This window comes from Somniosus microcephalus, chromosome 4 (genome assembly GCF_052327205.1).
Source record: "Somniosus microcephalus isolate GS21.2 chromosome 4, FLI_Smic_1.0, whole genome shotgun sequence".
Lineage (NCBI taxonomy): Eukaryota > Metazoa > Chordata > Chondrichthyes > Squaliformes > Somniosidae > Somniosus > Somniosus microcephalus.
Genome location: NC_140990.1, coordinates 44,231,639 through 44,254,617, shown reverse-complemented (window position 1 = coordinate 44,254,617; position 22,979 = coordinate 44,231,639). Strand labels below are relative to the sequence as shown.

At 48.8% G+C, this 22,979-nt stretch overlaps 2 protein-coding genes across 11 annotated transcripts; one reads left to right on the top strand and one right to left on the bottom strand.

Moving 5' to 3' along the window:
• Positions 1 to 1,099: 1,099 nt before the first annotated feature.
• On the top strand, positions 1,100 to 22,756 carry LOC147118763 (uncharacterized). Of its 3 annotated transcripts, none has more exons than XM_085984585.1 (2): positions 1,100 to 1,173; positions 20,298 to 22,756. In XM_085984585.1, the coding sequence occupies exon 2, from the start codon at positions 20,336 to 20,338 to the stop codon at positions 21,296 to 21,298; it is 963 nt and encodes a 320-aa protein (XP_085840711.1). In that variant the 5' UTR covers positions 1,100 to 1,173; positions 20,298 to 20,335; the 3' UTR covers positions 21,299 to 22,756. The 3 variants fall into 3 exon arrangements, 2 of the variants coding, with proteins under 2 accessions (XP_085840711.1, XP_085840712.1); XR_015077945.1 differs by lacking the exon at positions 20,298 to 22,756 and adding an exon at positions 9,020 to 9,105 and having other exon boundaries at positions 1,101 to 1,173; XM_085984586.1 differs by lacking the exons at positions 1,100 to 1,173; positions 20,298 to 22,756 and adding exons at positions 1,181 to 1,341; positions 9,020 to 10,511.
• LOC147118764 (uncharacterized) lies at positions 3,462 to 4,224 on the bottom strand. Of its 8 annotated transcripts, none has more exons than XM_085984597.1 (2): positions 3,782 to 4,224; positions 3,462 to 3,697 (listed from the first exon to the last, which is right to left on the bottom strand). In XM_085984597.1, exons 1-2 carry the CDS (start codon positions 4,207 to 4,209, stop codon positions 3,535 to 3,537), a joined length of 591 nt encoding a protein of 196 aa, XP_085840723.1. In that variant the 5' UTR covers positions 4,210 to 4,224; the 3' UTR covers positions 3,462 to 3,534. The 8 variants fall into 8 exon arrangements, with proteins under 8 accessions (XP_085840723.1, XP_085840721.1, XP_085840724.1 ...); XM_085984595.1 differs by having other exon boundaries at positions 3,462 to 3,987; positions 4,051 to 4,224; XM_085984598.1 differs by having other exon boundaries at positions 3,462 to 3,975; positions 4,051 to 4,224.
• Positions 22,757 to 22,979: the final 223 nt, after the last annotated feature.

The window sequence follows — 22,979 nt, the reverse complement described above, 5'->3', positions numbered from 1 at the left end:
AGTTTCTCACCATTTAAAAAATATTCTGTTTCTCTATTCTTCCTATCAAAGTGAATAACCTCACATTTCCTCACATTATACTCCATCAGCCACCTTATTGCCCACTCACCTGTTTATATCCCTTTGCAGGCTCTTTGTGTCCTCCTCGCAGCTTACTTTCCCAGTTGCAGTTTGTGGTGGAATACATTCTGCAACTGCTGATTGCCCACAGCGCCTCGTGGCTGCCCAGTTTTGAGCTGTTTGTCTATGTCCTTTAGCACAGTGGTAGTGCCGCACAATACAATGGAGGGTGTCCTCGGTGTGAAGACCTGGTCTCCACAAGGACCAACTTGGTATCATCTGCAACATGCCTCCAAATTTTGAGCCCATATAATGGTGAACAACACGGGTATCAGCACGGATCTTCTCACTTTCTGCCATTCCGAGAAACTTCCCTTAACTCTTACTCTCTGATTTCTGTTTTGTAGCCATCTTTTCACCAAAACATGCTACTTGGCCCTTGACTCCACACGGCCTGACCTTTGGTCATCTTGTAGATCGTACACACTACAGACAAAGTGCACCAGGGATGGAGGGGATCGATATTGAGTCCTGTGGCAAGTGTGCTGCTGAAGTGGACTTCGCTGTCCCGTGTGTTTTGATGGATCGCTCGTGGCGTTTTTCACCTATTTCCACCTTGAAAAAAAAATTGCTGCCAGCTTATTAAAGCCATTAACAGCTTCTCAGGTAAGACTTACAAAAGAATGGGCCTCGCAAGTTTCCCTCTGAATAACAGGGCTGCACTGAAGTTAGAAAACACAGTGAGTAAACATTTAGCAATTAAACCGGACTGGGCGAGGCCTGAGGTCCGAGTTGGTAACTGAAAACCGGCGGCCAGCGTACTTCACACGATGGCGGAGGGCCCAGGCATGTGGATTTCTGTATAATTTATTAATTAATTTTGTTGATTACCCCACCGGCCCCAATATCGAAGGGATGATAAAAAAAAAATGTGCTGTTGACCAATTGCGGCTTCCAATGGCGTGTTTACCCAGAATCCCCCGCGCGGCAGAATGTGCCCTACCAATGACCACAAGAGCCCAGTGCGCAGACGCGGAAGTGGACGGTGCTCTGAGCATGCGCAGTGCGAGTGGTGGCGCTGGTCTGAAGCGGAAGAGACGGTTCCGGGAGGCGGTAGGATTATGATATGATTTTAAATGATTTTAAAAGGGAGTTGGACGGGTACTTGAGAATTAGGATCTTATAGGGTTGCAGACAACAAGCAGGGATGTGGGACTAAGCACGAGTGCTCATTCTAAGAGCCAGCACAGGCCTGACGGGCCGAATGGCCTCCTTGGCGATGTACGTTTCCATGATTCTATGAAAACTAATAGAACCAAACAAAAAAAATGATCTTCCTTGGTTATTGATCATTTCACTAACTTTAAACAGAGTACTCTATACACCAACAACAACTTGCATTTATATAGCGCTTTTAAAACATCCCAAGGCGTTTCTCAGTAGCGCAGTCAGACAATAATTGACACACATGCTTTGTTTGTGGTCCAGTGCACTGACACAAAGTTCCGTCACAACTGTAACAATGTTATTCTGGTTGCTGTGAAGGCTGCGCTCACTCTGCTTGTACACCTGGTCTCCAAAGGACGCTAAACAGGACTAATGCTGCCGAGCTCAGCTCTCTATGTTTTTCCGGTGGCTGAAACGTCTGTAACCCTGTCAGGGGCGCCCCTGCCACAGGACTCAATATCCACCCCCTCCACCACTGGTGCACTGTGTCTGCAGTGTGTACGGTCTACAAGATGACCAAGGTCAGGCATTGTGGAGTCAAGGGCCAGGCAGCAGAATGGATGGAAAGATCGCAACAAACTTCCCTTAACTCCAACCCTCTGATTTCTGTTTTGTAGCCAGCTTTCCATCCATTCTGCTGCCTGACCCTTCACTCCACACGGCCTGACCTTGGTCATCTTGTCGATCTTAAATACTGTTTATGGATAGCAAGCTGGTTACAAAACAGAAAACAGAGAGTAGGGGTTAAGAGTAGCTAATCAGACTGGCAAAAGGTGGGAAGTGGTGTTCCACAGGGATTGGTGCTGGGACAACTGTTGTTCATAAACGATTTGGACTCGGAAATTAGAAGTACAATTTCAAACTTTATTGATGACACCAAATTGGGAGCTGGAGTTAATACTGAGGAAGACAAAATGCAAGAAGATATTAATAAATTTCAGAATGGGAGTGTAATTGGCAAATGAATTTCACGATAGATCAGTGTGAGGTGGTGTGTTTTGGTCGGAAGAATAAGGAGGCCACACACTACTTGGACAACAAGGGAGAGCTTTCCGCTTCCTGCGATATTCAGCGGGAGGTTAGCGGTGCAGGCAGTTGGTAGCTACCCGCGGCACTGCACCGCCGGCAATGACATCATCGCCATGTGCAGCGCGCCAGCTACAACCTTGGGTTGCGATCCCTGACCTATCGCCGGAAGATATGTCCGACAGGGTCAAGGGTCGTTCTTGCAGCCGTGGCGACGCCACTTAAAGGGCAGGTGTCGGGTGGCAACTTTATATTTTGGCCGACTGCCAGCACCTGCCCCCTTCCCCTTTCTTCTTCGGGGTGTCGGCTGTGATCGCTCAGCCCGGCGCTCCTCTTGATCCGACACCCCGCTCCCCGGTGGTCCAGCAGGGCCCCGGTGTGTGCAGTGCTAGACCCCTCCCCTTTAATCAGGGAGGGAGGTCTGCTATGGCACGGTGCTATGTGCCGACAGGCGTGGCGCTGTTGCATGAAGCACCGCGGAATTCACTGGTAGCACCTCAAGGGAGCGGAGCGCTTCCAGTAGCACCCCACCTCCTGCTTGGGGCACTACCACTGAAATTAATGCGCAGGGGCGCTAACTTTTTCGGGGGGCTAAAATTAGCCCCGGCGACGTTAGCGACCCAAAGGGGGCATCACTGAATTTTCCCATAAGAGTCTAAATGGGCTGGAGGAGCAGAGGGATCCAGGGATACAGATACACAAATCACTAAAAGTAGCGACACACGTTAATAAGGCCATTGAAACAAAAGCACTGGGGTACATTCCTAAAGGAGCCTCCTGTTCCGTGCCTAGGAGCTCTGAACCATGGCAGAGAGCGGCTGGGGCACGTTTCTCACACACCTCGAGATTAACCCGCACGGAGCCTTTGCTGTCAGTGAAGAGAGACGAGAAAGGCCAAAGTGACGTTTGCCTCTCTCAGTGTGGCCCTGAAGGACTGTGTCCAGGCTGAAGTTCTGTTCCCGCCGTACGATCCTCCCCCAGATTGTCCTTTCTGAGCTCCAGCCAGGTGATGCTAAACACTCAGACGTGAAAGACAAAAATCTACAACAATGTGTTTAACACAAAGCTGATTTATTTGACATCTATCCAGAATATTAAACTCCAGCCCAGTTACAGGAGTTATTAAAGTCAGCAGAAACAAACCCCAACTGTCAGAATGAACAAGGTTCAGTCCTGGATGTGATTAACAGCAGCAGTAACAGCAAAATCCAACCTCTGCAGTCACTTGTGAACTCGCTGGTGTCTCAGCAGGTTGGATGACCAAGTGAATCCCTTCCCACACACGGAGCAGGTGAATGGCCTCTCCCCAGTGTGAACTCGCTGGTGTCTCAGCAGGTGGGATGAATGAGAGAATCCCTTCCCACACACGGAGCAGGTGAATGGTGTCTGCGGGGTGTGAGTGTGATGGTGTTGCAACAAAGCAGTTCTGCTTTTAAAGCTCTTCTCACAGTCAGTACAGTTAAAAAGTCTCTCATCAGAGTGCACAAGTTGGTGTTCAATCAGATGGGATGAAGAAGCAAATCCCTTCCCACACACGGAGCAGGTGAACGGCCTCTCCCCAGCGTGAATTCGCTGGTGTGTCAGCAGGTTGGATGAATTTGTGAATCTGTTTCCACACATGGAACAGGTGAACGGCCTCACCCCGGTGTGAGTGCGTTGGTGCTTCATCAGATGCTTTCTGCTTTTAAAGCTCTTCTCACAGTCAGAACATTTAAATGGTCTCTTATTAGAGTGAACAAGTTGGTGTGCAGTGAGGCTGGAGGAGTTAGTGAATCCCTTCCCACACACGGAGCAGGTGAACGGTCTCTCCCCAGTGTGACTGCGTTGATGAATTTCCAGCTCAGACGGGTAATTGAATCCCTTCCCACAGTCCCCACATTTCCAGGGTTTCTCCATGGTGCCGGTGTCCTTGTGTCTCTCCAGGTTGGACGATCGGTTGAAGCCTTGTCCACACACAGAACACGTGTACAGTTTCTCCCCTCTGTGAACGGTGCAATGTTTTTTCAGGCTGTGTAACTGGTTAAAGCTCTTTCCACAGTCATTGCACTGGAACACTCTCACTCGGGTGTGTGTGTGTCTCGGTGCTTTTCCAGTCACACTGATGTTTGAAATCTTTTCCCACAGACAGACAAACATTTCTCCTTCCACATTCAGAGGCCGATGATATTACCTGTAAAAGCAGTTTACAAAAGTAATCACTGTAAGTTCAGGATTAAAATGCAGAACAGATAATTCTAGTTTCTGTGGAACATTCTTTCCTCTCATTACATAGAATTACCCAGATTGTACAGCACAGAAACAGGCCATTCGGCCAACTGGTCCATGTGGTGTTTATGCTCCACACGAGCCTCCTCCCATCTCTCTTCATCTCACCCTATCAGCATCTCCTTCTATCCCATTCTCCCATGTGTTAATCCAGCTTCCCCTTAAATACATCCCTGCTCTTCACCTCAACTACTCCCTGTGGCAGCAAGTTCCATTCTCAGCACTCTCTGGGTGAAGGAGTTTAATCTAAATAGGACTTTCCTGGGCAGCCAATGAGCACTGCTGCCTCTTCTGTGCATTTCCTGGCGAGGCGAAACAGTTGATATTTTCTGATCAAAAAGAGTTGAGCTCGGCAGCATTAGTCCTGTTTTGCCTCCTTTGGAGACCAGGGCCCCGATTTTCTGCCAGCCGTCGGGCGGCTTTTCAGGCGGCCAGGGGCCGAAAATTGCCAAAAAGGGGGGGTCGCGACCCCACACACCTGATTCCCCACCCCGTCCGACTTTCGGACCGCCGTTTCTCCGCGACCCACTTCAGTCCCGCCCGCCGCTGGCGGGACTGGCCGTCGGAACACTAATGAGCAATTATTACCTTGTTTAAGTCGATTTTCAGGGGCCGTTGCGATTTTGGGGCTTTCCCCACATCAAACACGCCTGCGGGGAACCCCGCTGATGAAACCTGGCGTGAAGCTTGCCGGCTTGCTTGCTGTCAGCTGCAGGTCAATCGGAGAAGCTGCGATTTAAAGGGACAGCATTTGTATGTTGAAGGACCTTGTTGTTGCAGGTTTGGGGCTACTTCTTCAAGGCTTAGGCACAGCTGTGGAAGGTTGGAGCCTCACACACTTCTCCAATGTGATCTTCTGGGAAGCCGCTCTCGCCACCCTCACTCAGCGCTTCCTCAGCGGAGGCATCTACGAGATGCATGGGACGCCTTTTTTTCCTTCCCTTCTTGCCATTAGAGGATCTCCAGCAGCAGAGGCGGCAGCAGCAGAAACAGGAACAGCATGATGAGCACCAGGAGCACCAGGCTGCTGCTCACTCACCTGAAGCTGCACAGGCCAGAAGGGGCCAGCGCTTGGAAGTGTGTTGAGAGCACCTTGTTGCACTTTAGGGGGCCATGGGGACCCGTATCTGCACTGGCAGTCCTACTCAGAAGGACTTCCATGAAGGTCTGGTTTCTCTGTTCAATAGATGGCCAACGCTCCTCAAGAGATGTCGTTCTCTTATGAGTACTCACCATGTTTTCCGTACCCTGGCGAGTTATCTCCTCCATGGAGGTTGCCAACCTTTCCATGGTGATGCGTTCATGCGCCAATGACTCCACAAAGGCTCTGCTCATGGTCGCTATGGACTCCTCCATTCGCTCCACACTCGCAGCGACCCTGGAGACAAAACCTGCCAGAGACTCCTGCATCTGTGCATGGAGATCCATCACTTCTCTTGCGGATGGACCCAGAGGCAGAGGGTCGACATGCAGCGCAGCTGAGCTGAGCTGGCAGAGTCCTGCGCCCTCCGACGAGGACTCTCCACTGCTGTCCCTGTCTCCAGAATCTGCTGAGGCTCACTTGTGAGCTGTGAAACACCAGGTGACAACACTACTCTATGTCCCGAAGGTCCCCCCGAGGTGTGAGTGTCTGCGCTGGTGCTGGGTGCGCTGCGCCCTCAGAGGTTGGAGCTTCCTCTGAGGAGTCTGGCTGCACAGCCTCTTCCTCCTCCACAGTGAGGACGGGGGCTCTGGATGGTACTGTGGGGGAGTAAAGGAAGGAGTTACAGATGTAATGCCAAGGTTCTTCTGGTGACTCCCAGTGAGTTGGCATCTGCTGACAGCTGCATCCATGCAGCATTGGTCTCAGTGGGAGGCCTCTTCCTCCCTGACTTAGGGAAGAGGACCGCCCTGTGGGCCCTAACCCCATCCAATAATGCCTGCAGTGAAGCCTCGTTGAATTTGGAGGCAGGTCGGGGTCTGGCACTGGCCACAGCTGCTGCAGGCTCCTCTGCCATCCTGTATGGTTCGTTTGGAAGCCTTCAGAGGATGCAGTGCTTGCTGTGGACCTTGAAAGCACCACGAATGATGACATCATACTATGGGGCTTTCTGAGTAGAAATGGACAATTAGCAAGGCTGCCCACATGCTGGGAATTAATTGGCCACTTGAGGGAAAATTGCGTGGAGCTGCCTGACACATGTTTTTGTGTGTCAGAACCCCACATTCGGGGAAACCCGACCATTTCCCACACAATCCACAAAATCGGGCCCCAGGTGTACGAGCAGAGTGAGCGCAGCCTTCACAGCAACCGTAATAAAATTGTTACAGTTGTGAAGGAACCTTGTGTCAGTGAACTGGACCAAAAACAAAGTATGTGTGTTTGTTGATTATTGTCTGACTGTGCTACTGTGACGCTTTAAAGGTGCTATATAAAGGTAAGTTGTTGCTGGTGTGAGTTTGCGGTGTGTAAATGCTGCCCTTCTCACAGCCTGTAAAAGGAGTTTACAAAAGCCATCACTGTGAGTCCAGGATAGAAATGGACAAGATTCTCTCCTCCTGGTTCCTGGCCAAGGGGCCGTGCATGCGCCCTGCTGCCCCCTGAGCCTCTCAAGATGGTGGCCGTTACCCCAGGCCTGTCACCGGGAGAAAGCCCCGCAGCTGCCGCCCTGCTCGGAGCAAACGCCTGGCCCAGAGGCTCTTGTTCGGGGCCTGAGGCCCACCCCAGGTGTTTGTGAAGCGGATAATGTTGAGTGTTTTAATAATGGGGCCTGGGGCCGCACTCGGGGTGTGAGCGTCCCGCGTCCCCCCGGGGTTCATGAACCCGCTCCCTGAGCTCGGGGTATGAGCGGCCCGCGTCCCCCCGGGGTTCATGAACCCGCTCCCTGAGCTCGGGGTGTGAGCGGCCCGCGTCCCCCCGGGGTTCATGAACCCGCTCCCTGAGCTCGGGGTGTGAGTGGCCCGCGTCCCCCCGGGGTTCATTAACCCGCTCCCTGAGCTCTCTCACCTGATGTGTCAGCGGCTGCTGCCAAGGTCCGCGCATGCCCAGCTCACACTGCCCGGGTCATTGACGGTAGCTCCGGACCAATAGGAAGAGCGGGGCGGGGCTGGAGGACCGAGCGGGCGGCTGGTCCTCCAACCAATCGGAGTGTATGAGGGGCGGGGCTTGATCTTTGAACCTGAACAACAGAAGGTGAGCTGAGCATGCGCGAGAGAGGCTGATTGTTGGGCAGTGTGAGCTGAGCATGCGCGGGAGAGGCTGATTGTTGGGCAGTGTGAGCTGAGCATGTGCGGCTGGCGAGGCTGCAGCAGGTCAGAGGGAGGCGGGTTAATGAACCCCGGGGGGACGCGGGCTTCACATACCCCGAGGGGGGGACGCGGGCTTCACACACCCCGAGTGCGGCCCCAGGCCCGATTATAAGAGCAGTGAACATTATCCGCCCCCACCCGCGGGATCCCGTTTCACTCCGGCCCGAATCTCAACAAAGCGCCAAACTCCGGGACAGACAGGAAGTGAGTTAGGGAGCGTCTGTAAATGGAGGAGAAATGGTGGCTGGTCAGGGAGCGTCTGTAAATGAAGAAGAAGTGGAGACTAGTCAGGGAGTGTCTGTAAATGGAGGAGAAATGCAGACTGGTCAGGGAGCGTCCTTCACCTAAACTGAGAAATATTACACAGGGACAGTTTATAGGGAGGGACCGAGTGTGGGAAAGGGGGTTTTAGAAGTCCGGAATTAAAATGAAAATATTGTCACAATTAAATTAGATTTTGAATGAAATTCTAAACACAAGACAGATTTTCTTTATTTCATATACACATGACCTGCTGAATGTTTCCAGCATTTTCTGTTACATAGAAACATAGAAGATAGGAGCAGGAGTAGGCCATTTGACCCCTCGAGCCTGCTCCGCCATTCAATGAGATCATGGCTGATCATCCAAATTCAGTACCCGGTCCCTGCCTTCTCCCCATACCCCTTGATCCTTTTAGCCTTAAGAAATATATCCAACTCCTTCTTCAATATATTTAATGAATTGGCCTCTACTCCCAATATTCCTTGCAGTTCGATGGAGGCCCTTTGTTAGTTCATTAATTGTAAGTTTAGTTTGAGGTTGTTTGTTCTGTAACTTTCCTTCAGCAGGATGATCTGATTCACAGATGTAACAAGAATCACGCAGGCTCTACTTTTCGGGCCTGAATAGAGGGGCAGTTAGCAGCTTGGTTGAGAGTCCGAACCCCGGGGATAAGAAAACTGACTGCTGCAGTCAAGGTGGAACATCTTGCGGTGCCTCCCAGATCTGCTCACTATCGGTCTGCTCAGTTGGTGGACACTGGCTGTCAGAAGAACTTTACTGCACAACTATAATATTGTATGAATATCATAATTAGTATTTGTTTGTAGAATCTGTTATATGAGGAAAGTTTTCACAGCGGGGAGTAACCATATATGTGTTCTGTGTGTAGACGAGGATTCAACCGATTGTCCAACCTGGCGAGACACAAGGACACCTGCATCACAGAGAAACTGTGGAAATGTGGGGACTGTGGGAAGGGATACTCTTGCCCATCTGAGCTGGAAATTCATCGGCGCAGTCACACTGGGGAGAGGCCGTTCACCTGCTTCGTGTGTGGGAAGGGATTCACTAATTCATCCCACCTGCTGAGACACCAGCGAGTTCACACTGGGGAGAGACCGTTCACCTGCTCCGTGTGTGGGAAGGGATTCACAGAGTCTGCCAACCTCACTTCACACCAAATTGTTCACACTGATAAGAGACTATTTAAATGTTCTGACTGTGAGAAGAGCTTCAAAAGCAAAAGGGATCTGCTGACACACCAACGAGTTCACACCGGGGAGAGGCCGTTCACCTGCTCCGTGTGTGGGAAGGGATTCACTTCATCAGCCAACCTCACTTCACACCAAATTGTTCACACTGATAAGAGACTATTTAAATGTTCTGACTGTGAGAAGACCTTTAAAAGGAAAAATGGACTGCTGACACACCAGCGAGTTCACACTGGGGAGAGGCCGTTCACCTGCACCGTGTGTGGAAAGAGATTCACTCAGTCATCCAGCCTACTGAAACACCAGCGAGTTCACAAGTGACTGCAGGGGTTGGATTCTGCTGTTATTGCTGCTGTTAATCACATTCAGGACTGAACCATGTTCATTCTGATAGTTGGGGTTTGTTTCTGATGTTAATAACTCCCCAACTGGGCTGGAGTTTAATCTTTTGGATATATGCCAAATAAATCAGCTTTGTTTCAAATACACAGTGTGTCGAGTCCTTGATGTCTCCAAGATAACAGGAGACTAATTGATGTCCTGATACCGACTGCTGCAGATTTGGGCCTTTTCTCCTTTCTATCTCTAGATTATTTCAGTCCTCATACCTTCAGTTACTCTCATGGACAAGTCCCAGCTCCCCAAACCTTCCAGAGTGCCTCTCCTAGCCTTGGTATCCAGGGAAGGTATCGGTAACACGCCCGGGATCACTAAACACAAAACCCAGTCTGTTAATCACTTTCAGCTACTGGACTTAGTGTGTGCCCCACAGCATCTCTCTCACCTTCGATGTGTGAATAGAGCATCACGCCTCAGAACCTGGTTTTCAATTTAAATTAACTCAGCAAATGTATTGAACAAGAGATGAACAAGTAAACAGATCACGGACCAATCCTCCAGCTCTATACTGTAGGTCGATGAGACTCTGTTAAAGTGCCATGTGCTACTGGACCGCTCTGCATTTTGCCTGTAATGGAAAATAACTGAAGACTTAGCATGTGCCCCAGAGCATCTCTCTCACCTTCGATGTGTGAATAGAGCATCACACTTCAGAACCTGGTTTATATTTACAATAGGCAGGAGATGTAACACCTGCCCCTATACCTCCCCCCTTCCCACTGTCCAGGGCCCCAAACACCCTTCCAGGTGAAACAGCGATTTACTTGTACTTCTTGCAATCTAGTATACTGTATTCGCTGCTCACGATGCGGTCTCCTCTACATTGGGGAGACCAAACGCAGATTGGGTGACCGCTTTGCGGAACACCTCCATTCAGTCCGTAAGGGTGACCCCGAGCTTCCGGTCGCCTGTCATTTTAATTCACCACTCCATTCCCACTCGGACCTCACCGTCCTTGGCCTCTTGCATTGTTCCGTGGAAGCTCAACGTAAACTCGAGGAACAGCACTCATCTTCCGATTAGGCACCTTGCAGCCTTCCGGACTCAATATCGAGTTCAACAATTTCAGATCATAACCTCGGCCCCTATTACATTTTTACTTATATTTTTTCCACCCCTTTGTTTTGGGTCTTCCTTTCCCCCCACCTTTTTTTTTCTCTCTCCCACATGGCAGCTGTCTCTCATCCTGCCAGTACACTTCACACCTAATCTCAGCCGTCTTTTGTCTCCTCTGTCCTATCACCATCTCGTCTGGTTTTGAATACCTCTTAATGTCTCTTTTACTTCTTTTGTTCTATCGCAGCCTTGCCTTCGATCTATTTTATTTCCTTTCCAGTTTTGAAAAAGGGTTTCGACCCGAAACGTCAACTCAAATTTCTCTCCACGGATGTTGCCTGGCCTGCTGAGTTTTTCCACCATTTTCTGTTGTTATTTCTGGTTTATATTTAAATTAACTCAGGAAATGTATTTAACAGAAGATCAACAAGGAAACACATCACAGCCCAATAATCCAACTCTGCATTCACAGGAGGAAGTCTGTTATCTAACTCCTCGAGTGGACAAAATAAAGAAAGATCCCAAATGTAAGGGCCCCTCGAATACTTTAATACCTTTCAAAGCGTGACCTTCTTACTCTAGAATTCCCCATCCCTGTGGGAGTTGATATTGGTCAGTTTGCTCAGATGGTTCGAGCATGGTGCTAATAACGCCAATGTCGCGGGTTCAATCCCCGTCCTGATGAGCTACACTGTTTCGGCACGGGCTCGACGGGCCGAATGGCCTCCTTCTGTGCTGTAACCATTGATTCTATGGTCAAAATCTGCTAATTGGAAATTTCTCACTGATTTTACTGATTCGAATTTCAAGCTGACCAGTTCCTTCACTCAGAGAATCTCCAAGGAGACTCTTTGAATTAAACAGCTCTCTCCTCTTTTATATCCGGTATTAGAGTTACCGGGAAATTGAATACATAAACATAGAAGATAGGAGCAGGAGTAGGCCATTCGGCCCCTCGAGCCTGCTCCGCCATTCAATGAGATCATGGCTGATCATCCAAATTCAGTACCCTGTCTCTGCTTTCTCCCCATACCCCTTGATCCCTTTAGCCTTAAGAAATATATCCAACTCCTTCTTGAATATATTTAATGTATTGGCCTCTACTGCCTTCTGTGGTAGAGAATTCCACAGGTTCACCACTCTCTGGGCGAAGAAATTCCTCCTCATCTATGTCGTAAATGGCCTACCCCTTATCCTTAGACTGTGACCCCTGGTACTGGACTGCCCCGCCATCGGCAACATCCTTCCTGCATCTAGTCTGTCTAGTCCTGTTAGAATTTTATAAGTTTCAATGAGATCCCCTCTCATTCTTCTAAACTCCAGTGAGTATAAGCCCAATCGACCCAATCTCTCCTCAAACATCATTCCTGCCATCCTAGGTATCAGCCTGGTGAATCTTCGCTGCACTCCCTCCATAGCAAGAACATCCTTCCTCAGATAAGGCGACCAAAACTGCACACAATACTCAAGGTGTGGTCTCGCCAAGGCCCTGTACAACTGCAGCAAGACATCCTTGTTCCTGTACTCAAACCCTCTCGCTACGAAGGCCAACATACCATTTGCCATCTTAACCGCCTGCTGCACCTGCATGCTTACCTTCAGCGACTGGTGCACAAGGACACCCAGGTCTCGTTGCACTTCCCCTTCTCCCAATCTATTGCCGTTCAGATAATAATCTGCCTTCCTGTTTTTGCCACCAAAGTGGATAACCTCGCATTTATCCACATTGGGCAGATGCATGGCAGATGCAGTATAATCACCCAACCTGTCCAACTCATACTGGAGTTTCTCGGCATCATCCTCACAGCACACACGCCCACCCAGCTTTGTGTCGTCTGCAAACTTGGAGATATTACATCTAGTTCCCTCGTCTAGATCATTAATATATATTGTGAATAGCTGGGGTCCTAGCACCGATCCCTGCGGTACCCCACTAGTCATTGCCTGCCACTCGGAAAAAGACCCGTTTACTCCAACTCTTTGCTTCCTGTCTGCCAACCAGTTCTCTATCCAAGTCAGTACCTTACCCCCAATCCCGTGTGCTTTAACTTTACACGCTAATCTCTTATGCAGGACCTGATCGAAAGCCTTCTGAAAGTCCAAATACACCACATCCACTGGTTCTCCCTTATCTATTTTACCATAATAAGAACATAAGAAGTAGGAGCAGAAGTAGGCCATACGGCCCCTCGGGCCTGCTCCGCCATTCAATAGGATCATGGCTGATCCGAATCTAGACTCGCGTCCACTTCCCTGCCCTCTCCCCATAACCCCTAATTCCCTTATCTGCTAGGAAACTGTCGATCTCGATTTTAAATTTATTTAATGTTGCAGCTTCCGCAGCTCTCTGGGGTAGCAAATTCCATAGATTTACTGCCCTCTTGAGTGAAGAAGTTTCTCCTCATCTCAGTTTTGGAAGGGCAGCCCCTTATTCTTAGATTATGCCCCCTAGTTCTAGTCTCACCCATCAGTGGAAACATCCTCCCCGCATCCACCCGATCAAGCCCCCTCACAATCTTATATGTTTCAATAAGATCGCCTCTCATTCTTCTGAACTCCAATGAGTAGAGTCCCAACCTACTCAACCTTTCCTCATACTGAGAATACAAAGGTCAATGAAGAATAAACGAGAAACTGTAAAGGCAGCAAAGAAGTAAAAAGCTAACCTGACCTTTAGTTGCTAAAATGGCTGGTGCCCACGATGTTGTACCATGCTGATAAAGAACAATGTAGGGCAGCGTGCAAAAAATTGTACAGACAGTAAGTAATCTTAACCGCATCACGGGATCTTTACTTAGCTGTAACTCAATCACAAAATGCAGCTTGCCCAGCTCGAACTGCCAGACAAGGAAATCAAGTTAAAAGTATATGTGTACAGCTCCTGATTGGCGCAGAATGTATGCTGTGTTAATGCTTTCGCAATGCATGTATAAATATGTAGCACGCTGTATGTCAAATTGCTTACTCTGTTGGACTCGTCAGACTCTTGCAGGAGTCGGTGCCGATATACCAGAGTAAGACTCCGTGGGTAATAAATCTGTTGAACTCTCCAGCTGTATTCGACTCAGTGATTGCTGAACCAGACTGAGGGTAAAAGAATCCGTTCCATCACTTGGTGTCAGAAGTGGGATCTCAACGGACAGTCACCGAGAGTTCGCGAATTAAGAGCTGAATCGTCTCGGACATGGAAGGAGGAAATGGGCCCCCGATGTAAGTAGTTTTCTCTTACTACCTCGGTTTTCCTCCAATTCCGCCAGTCCGACGACGAGTCGGCCAATCGCTAGCTCCCGTGTGGTGTCCCGCCGAGATCCAGGTCAGTCTGGCGAATATTGGAAGAGATAGGTGATTAGGTCAGTGATCGGATATCACTGAGGGGCAGTATACGTACTGAGGAAATAACTAGGAACTGTGTAAACTTAGAAATAAGCACTTGTGTCAGGTAAAGCGTCGACCTTGTATATCACTTGGCACGCCTAGGCTCTGAACAAGTTTAAAATGCGACTGTGTAAAGTTCACAAGGGGAGTAAGAATCGGGTAGCGCCTTACAGACCCTTTGTGAACAACATCCTGACAAAGCAAAGCAACTCAGACAGTTGTCGGGAGGATTAAATAAGAAATTAGGAAGTGATCAATGGCCACTAGGAGGAACTAAGAACCTAGATGCCGCTAAAAAGGCTCAAGAACTAATTTGGAGAAGTAACAGGGGTACCACTGCCAAAGAGCTAATTGTCCTATGGAGACAGTACTGTCAGGAACTAAAAGAAACTTCCTTGTTAGCAAGTTGGCAGGATAATGCCTTAAAATTTGGAATAGGACTTACCGAAGGAGGGGTAGTCAAACCAGTAGAGGTACTGAAAAAGGAATGCGCTCATGAGAAATGCTCGAAACAGGAGTCTGAAAAGACCATGGGCGAGTCTGGAAAGACTGATAAGAGTGGATTACGTAATCCAATGGCTGGCCTTGCCTTAACAGAGGGAGATGATGATTTGGAAGAATGGAATCACAGGGCTCATGTTGTTCCCCATGCACCCCCCCCCCCCCCCCGTACGTTAACATTTATCCCCTGGCGGCACCCGTACCAACTGTACAAACCCCCGCGCCGACACCTCAAGTATCTGCCAGTGCCGTTTCCCCGCCGCCGTCAGTCACGGTTCAAGTGAATAATCCCCCGCCGGTCCAGATGGGAGACCAACAGCCGGGTCCCCAGTATACTGACCCTGTTGCTTTTTACACCCGACTCAGGACTAAGAATAATCAGCCCCCGACGCCACCCTCCCCACCCCAACCCAGTCCATCAAGGTCACGAAAACGGAGAAATCAAAGGCAGATGATTCAAAGTCAGAGACTAGAGAGTCAGAGCCAGAGTACCCTCAAGGATTTAAGGTCCCTTTTAGAGTGCCGGGACCATAGTGACATTGACAGTGGGGATTCAGGAGACGACTTGTCATCCCTGGAATCAGAATCCGATACCGAGAGACCCGCCAGACATAAACCGACACCCCGGCAGTTGCCGGTGAGACAAATGCCTAACCCTGCCTTTAACGCGGCTAATCCAGTGGCCGCCGGTAACCCCCGGACCATAGGTTTCCAGGGGTAGTAGATACCTAACGAGATAATGGCTATCTTAACCGGGATGCCAGATAGGAAGAAATCCCCCACCTCGTTTGTAGACTTCCTCCGGACTACTATACTCGTCTATAATGCTGAATCAAGAGACTTATGGGCGTTAGTACAGCAGGTCTTGACTCCCGCTGAACATGCAAGGTTCTTGGTTAACCTAGGCTTTGCGGACCATGCCACATTAGAGAATCAACATGCACAGAGAGATGCTCGTGAACGTGCCATACTCACTGCTTTAACCACCACCCTACAGAAGCCGATTGACATATCCAAGGTGTTGGATACTAAACCACGAAAGGGCGAGGGAGCAGAGGAATTTCTAGAGAGATTCTCTGAGGTATATCGGAGTCAGTCAGGAGATGCTAATTACCAGAACGGAGCAAACTCGCCGCAATACTGTGCTATTCTGATAAATTGTCTACCAACCTCGGTGCCTGAAGCAATTAAGACTAACAATATGGACTGGTCAGAGAATAGTCCCAGCCAGATGGCCAGGGCAGTGAAATATTATTGGAAAGAGAGTAAGAATCAGGAGAGTCAGCCCCAGGTCAAAGTCAAGACTGAGTATGTGATGAAAAAGGAAGAGCCAAAGCCCACCCAAGATGTGATAGGATATCAGACGGAGCCCCAGTACTGTGTCCCAGGGTGGGTTGATGGACAAGGGTACGGATATCATGGCCCACCCTACGCTCCCCCGAGACAAAATTTCGGCGGTAGAGGAAGAGGAGGGAGGCAAGCAGGGTCAGATGCCTGTTTCAACTGTGGTCAGCAAGGCCACTGGAGCAAGGAATGTCCCTCCCAAAGACAAGGAAGAGGGGGCCATATGCAAGGACAACGGGGAGGTTGGCAGGGAAATCGGGGACGAGGAAGATATACAGACTTCTCCCAGAATAATCCGTTTCCCCAGTACTGACTGGCCAACCTCGTGGTGAACGGGTTCCAGTCGGACAAGGAACCCATTCTATCACTACTGATTGGAGGGAACTGGCATACGTTTCTGGTAGACACCGGAGCATCTATGTCATCCGTCCAATCGGAGCTCAATCTCCCTAAATCCGGGGAGACACAAAGCCTGTCCGGATTCCAAGGACAAGTGTGCCAGTACCCGATATCAGAACCAGTTGAAGTAGCATTTCGAAATGAGTCCGTAAAACACCAATTCGTAATCACAAATGGGCTGGATTGCAATCTCATGGCCAGAGACCTGTTATGTGCATTTCAATTAAGACTTGAGTGTGGGAACGAAGGAATAACTGTGAAACCATGGGCCCCTAAAAGACAATGTTACGTCTCTATCACCCCACAATGGTGGACTCTGGACTTAAAGGATGAACCCCCATCTCATGTAACCCTAGCTTATGATCGAAGTGGAAAAGATAAGGAGTTGGAGAATTTTTACCAAGCTTAAGAAGGGACTTAGTGGGATGTTGTTCTCCGAGCCATAGTTACGGGACCGGAGGGGACAGCAGAATATGTTGAGGTTCCCTCAGAATTGTGGAAGCAACCCCTAACTGTAGCCCCACACCTCACCCGGGAAGTGAACGCCCCCTACCGTGCGAAAGATCTGGGACCCATGGTAAAACAGGCAGTTGAACAAGCTAACCCAGATGACCGGCAGGAGCAGGCCCTGTCAGGCGGTCGAACTATCCTGTTCTACCAAGAACCAAAGGTAGTCTTGACACAGTTGCACCACCATGTTGGGAATGAGGTACCGGAATACGTCAATCCGCAAGTGTGATAGAAGACCCCACACAGGCAGGATGCGTTAAAATGACTCCCATCCAAATCGCCCTACAGGAAAATGTTGTACTACCCTCCATACGACAGTATCCGCTGAAACAACAAGCGATACCCAGCATTGATAAACTGATCACGGGACTACTGAAACAAGGAATCCTGATTAAATGCCAGTCCCCGTGCAACACGCCCATACTTGCAGTTCCAAAACCAGGAAAGCCAAACCAGTGCAGACTAGTACAGGACTTACGATCAATCAATGCTATTGTACAACCGCTTCATGCACTGGTACCTAATCCAGCTCACATTCTGGCCCAGGTCCCTGCACAAGCGAAAATCTTTGCAGTAGTTGATCTCCAACACGCCTTCTTCGCCTTGCCACTGGAACCGGCAAGCCAGTACCTCTTTGCCTTTACTTATAATGGACAACAGTATACGTGGACCCGACTGCCGCAAGGTTTTGTAAACTCTCCAACATTATTCTCTAGGTGCCTACAAGGACAGTTGCAGACTTTGACCTTAAAACATGGTTCCGCTCTGGTCCAATACGTGGACGATTTGCTAATAGCTAGCCCTGACGAACAAAGTAACCGGGAAGACACTGCCCAGTTGCTTAATCACCTATCCTCACTAGGGTACGTAGTATCTCAATCAAAGGTACTAGTGGCTCAACAGAAAGTTAAGTTCCTCGGCCTCATGCTCTCAGCAACCGAGCGGAGTCTAGAGAGAAGCAGGATTGAGCCAATCTGTCAGTTCCCCGTACCCCGTAATGCGAAACAAGTGAGGCAATGGATGGGGATGGTAAACTACTGTAGACAATGGATACCCAACATCGCTCTGGAAACCAAACGACTGACACCATACACCAGTATGGAGGGCGAGTTTCAGCTAGACCCTGTCGCCCTGAGAGCGTTTGAAAACCTAAAGGAAGCATTGTCACAAGCACCAGCGTTTGGGAGACCCCTGTATGACAGGCCCTTCCAGCTATACTGCACTATCCTCACTGATTGTTTGACTGCTGTCTTAACTCAAAAACATGGGGACAAGCATAGGCCGGTGGCTTACTACTCCTCGAAGTTAGATCCAGTAGCGCTAGGGCATCCCGTATGCACCCAGATTCTGACCGCCATCTATAATAGCCTACAGTCGGCTGCCAATCTAACTTTGCAACAAGATATTACAGTATAACAGTTCGCACTCGGTAACTGCACTATTAGGCCAGTTACAAATTCAGCACCTCACTATGGCCCGACAAAATAAGTACGAGATATACCTGTTGAATAATCCTAAACTGCAATTTAAGCATTGTACTACTATCAACCCAGCATGTTTTCTCACAGAACCACCCCTCGAACAAACGGACCCCGGACATGATTGTCTATTTTTAATCAAGGAAGATACCTCCGTCAGGGATGATCTATCTGATGCCCCAATGCAGAGTCCTGACACAACCATGTATGTAGATGGAAGTGCGTCCGTCAGTCCCCTTGGGAAAAGACTTTCTGGATATGCAATCGTAGATCAGGACGGTAAAACTTTGGAGTCTGCCGCCTTTGAGTTTCCGTATTCCGCCCAACAAGCAGAACTGTTCGCATTAATACGAGCTTGTATCTTAGGAAAGGACTTAAAGGTTAACGTTTATACAGACTCGAGATATGCCTTCGGAGTGGTTCATGATTTCGGATAATTATGGAAAAACAGAGGGTTCCTAACCTCTGCAGGAACACAGATATCCCATCAGAAATTAGTATCTGACTTGCTACAAGCCCTCATGCTACCAAAACAGATCTCCATGATAAAGTGCTCCGCACACACAGCAGGACAAACCCCAGTAGATATAGGGAATAGATGCGCTGACCAGGAAGCTAAGGAAGCGTCCCAGGAACAACGAGTGGTTGTGCCTAGAATGATGAGCCAGACTAAAAGCTCAAATAAAAGCAAGTCTCCCTCGGGAAAGCCAATGCCAACCATCCAAGACGTCATTAAGTTACAAGAGGACGCTCCTGACTGTGATAAGGGACTGTGGAAACAGCTCGGTTGTACATACGATTGTGTGTCTAAACTATGGGTCACCCCTGCCGAGCAAACTTGTATGTCAGATGAGCTAGCATTATGGGTTATTGAATGTATACACTTTGCAACTCATTGTGGTGCCAGAGCAACTAGTGAGACGTTATTAGCTACATGGTGGCATCCTAGATTACAAGCTCTGGCTCAAGGTATTAGCAGTCGCTGCCTCATTTGTCAGCAGCATAACCCGGGAAAAGGCATACCTTGTGAAATGGGTAAGACGCCGTTACCCACGGGTCCTTTTGAGACCCTCCAGATGGACTACATTGAGTTGGAAAGGTGTCAGTGTTATAAATATGTACTGGTTATTGTTGATGTATTTAGTAAGTGGATTGAGGCCTACCCGACTACGGATAACAAAGCCTCCACTGTTGTAAAAGTTTTAATGAGAGAAATTATTCCCAGGTACGGAATTCCAAACCGATTAAGTTCAGACAACGGCCCTCACTTCGTGGGTCAGGTAAACAAGGAATTCTGCGCTCAAATGGGCATCCAACAGCAGCTACATTGTGCCTACAGGCCACAGGCCGCTGGACTGGTCGAACGTGCTAATCAGACCTTGAAAAATAAACTTGCCAAATTACAGGCCGAGACGGGAACTACCTGGCTCAAACTACTCCCCGTGGCCTTGTTCCAAATACGTACTACCCCGGCTGGTGCAGCAAGGTTGAGCCCTGCTGAAATCATATATGGCAGACCTCTCAAAACCCCGTGGAACCAGGAAGTCCCAAAGACTGTCCACTTTCACCACATGCCGGCAGAAATGACTAACTATATTTTGTCGTTAACCAGGGCATTGAGAAGTCTGCACTCCCGGGTACGCGCTGCCTACGTCGACCTCCCTCCTATAGCCAGTCCGTCCAAAATCGAGCCCGGAGCTTATGTATTGATCAAGAATTGGACAAGAAAAGGATTGGAACCTCGTTGGGAAGGACCCTATCAAGTCCTACTCACCACCCCAACTGCTGCCAAAGTAGAGGGAAAGAGTGCTTGGGTTCACCTCCACCACTGTAAAATTGTCAGTAATGCTATGCCTAAAACTTAAAGAATACTAACCTCTCTCTTTCTTCCAAGAAATCTCTCCTTAAACAGACGTGCCGTGCCGACCAGCCATGCAGACGCCACTGTGGATCCACTCCATCGGTGTCCTGCTCACTCCTGGAATAACTCAACAGCCCAGAAGGAGAACATGCCGGCGGGACCAACCCAAGCGGGTACACCATCTATGCCAAGGAGACGTGCTTCTGTGCAATGATGATAACCCAGGCGGGTTCGGGAAATGGAACGTGATCAACTTGGACACCTACATTGGGCTTTTTAGACAGCCCCACCGCCCGCTAGTGCTGAGAAACAATCACAGAGGAACATTGCCATGCTATTGGACTGAGTGCAAATTTGATTATGTTTGTCGACGCCAGGTGACCAAGTCTGTTACTGCAAGGCCATGCCGTAGAACTACAGATACCAAAAGACAAAATCGTTATCTAAAGTTCAATCAGGAAAGGAAGAGAAATGGGCTGCCCCCTATGAGCAGCTTTGGCTATTTTAGGTTAGAAGGTATCCTCACAAAAAGACGTAAACGAGATCTCCAACACACTTTCCCTGAAGAAACCCCGACGGGTAACCTATTCCTCCAGACTCACGCAGCCCTATACTCACCAAAGTCAATTGTTTGTTATCCGCCCCTGATATCTGTTGAGGGGGTGTTTGCCCCAACCCCGGTTATTGTTCCCCCGGACTTTCTTTTAGATACTCACCTCCCCCCTCCCACAACCAATATAACAATACCCTATACCTTAACCCCGCCCGCCAATTGCCTGAGACTAAGCAGGAACCCTGGTGGCTATGAGAATTGTTGGAATGGGACGGGCTATGGTTGTAGGTCAGTATGGGTTAAACAGAACTACACCTGCTTGGTGACACGCTGCCTCCACCATCAGTGTACGGTAAGACCTGACACCAGTAGCTGCACATGTGAGCAATCCGTATGTGTGTCGATAACCGAAGGAGTACAAGTTTTATGTGGAGAAGGGAATGGGACAACTCTGAAGGTAGGGGGGAAAACTTTATTCTAGTAAAAATAGCTGGTACCCAGCCTGCTGATACTCTTGAGATCCGAGGTTTGGACTATTTCCTTCCCCCGAGCCATTTAAGCACAAGGCAGAAAAACATATCCGTGATATATACCAAACCCGGCTATATTTTCTTGAGCCAAGGAAAAGCTACTAATTACATGGTAATAGATACCGCCCCCCGGACTGTAGCCATCGCTACCTTAATCCCTACCACAGTACCTTGCCCCTCCCAATGGACACCCCACCGAAGAATAGTAGCCAGGGCAGCCTCGGAAGAGTTTTGCTCCAAGTGGAAAGATCCTGAATCCCTAGGAGGACACGGAACCTCTATAGGATATGGATTTGCTGGCCTGTTCTCTATAGGCTACACTGGAGCCTACTTGGCCGCCAATAACCGGAACTACCTTATCTGTGGCCTCACCATCCTGGGTAATGCTACCATGGGGGCCCTCAACGCAGTCACTGAAGAATTGTCGGAACTCAGGTTATTCACTATGCAGAATAGATATGCCCTAGACTACCTGCTGGCCTGAGAAGATGGTGTCTGTGCAATAGTAAAAGGTAAATGCATTATGGGAGTCCGAGACCAGACAGAGAACATCACCCGCTTTATCACTAAGATAAGGGAACAAATGGATGATATGAAGGAAGCAAGTAACTGGGGAAACTGGGGATTTGGAGGATGGTCTGACTGGTTGATAAATATGGCTATGCACTTAGCAGTTGCAATCGTCTGTATCTTTGTTGGACTAGCAATCATGAAATGTGTGTTAGGAAAAATGCAGCTAGCTTTGAAGAAAATAGGTGCCCCGAAGATGTTAATAGTAAGACAGACCAATGAATGTGAAATGAAAGAAGTGGAAGATGAAGTAAAGTACGATGATGATGAAGAATTTGATCGACTGAATAGGTTAGACGTAACCGAATATGCTGTCCTGTCAAGACAGAACCAGCGGGTCCCATAATGGTTGGTTATCATAGAATGATAAAAGGAGGGAATGAGAATACAAAGGTCAATGAAGAATAAACGAGAAACTGTAAAGGCAGCAAAGAAGTAAAAAGCTAACCTGACCTTTTGTTGCTAAAATGGCTGGTGCCCACGATGTTCCACCATGCTGATAAGGAACAATGTAGGGCGGCGTGCAAAAATTGTACAGACAGTAAGTAATCTTAACCGCATCACGGGATCTTTACTTAGCTGTAACTCAATCACAAAATGCAGCTTGCCCAGCTCGAACTGCCAGACAAGGAGATCAAGTTAAAAGTATATGTGTACAGCTCATGATTGGCGCAGAATGTATGCTGTGTTAATGCTTTCGCAATGCATGTATAAATATGTAGCACGCTGTATGTCAAATTGCTTACTCTGTTGGACTCGTCAGACTCTTGCAGGAGTCGGTGCCGATATACCAGAGTAAGACTCCGCGGGTAATAAATCTGTTGAACTCTCCAGCTGTATTCGACTCAGTGATTGCTGAACCAGACTGAGGGTAAAAGAATCAGAATTATCAATACGTCAAACCCCTCATCTCCGGAATCAACCGAGTGAACCTTCTCTGAACCGCCTCGAGAGCAAGTATATCTTTTCTTAAATATGGAAACCAAAACTGCACGCAGTATTCCAGGTGTGGCCTCACCAATACCCTGTATAACTGCAGCAAGACTTCCCTGTTTTTATACT

Excerpts from the sequence above, each read along its gene's own strand:
- LOC147118764 (XM_085984594.1), bottom strand. The coding sequence starts at position 4,209 with ATGGAGAAACCCTGGAAATGTGGGGACTGTGGGAAGGGATTCAATTAC.
- LOC147118763 (XM_085984585.1), top strand. The coding sequence starts at position 20,336 with ATGCAGACGCCACTGTGGATCCACTCCATCGGTGTCCTGCTCACTCCT.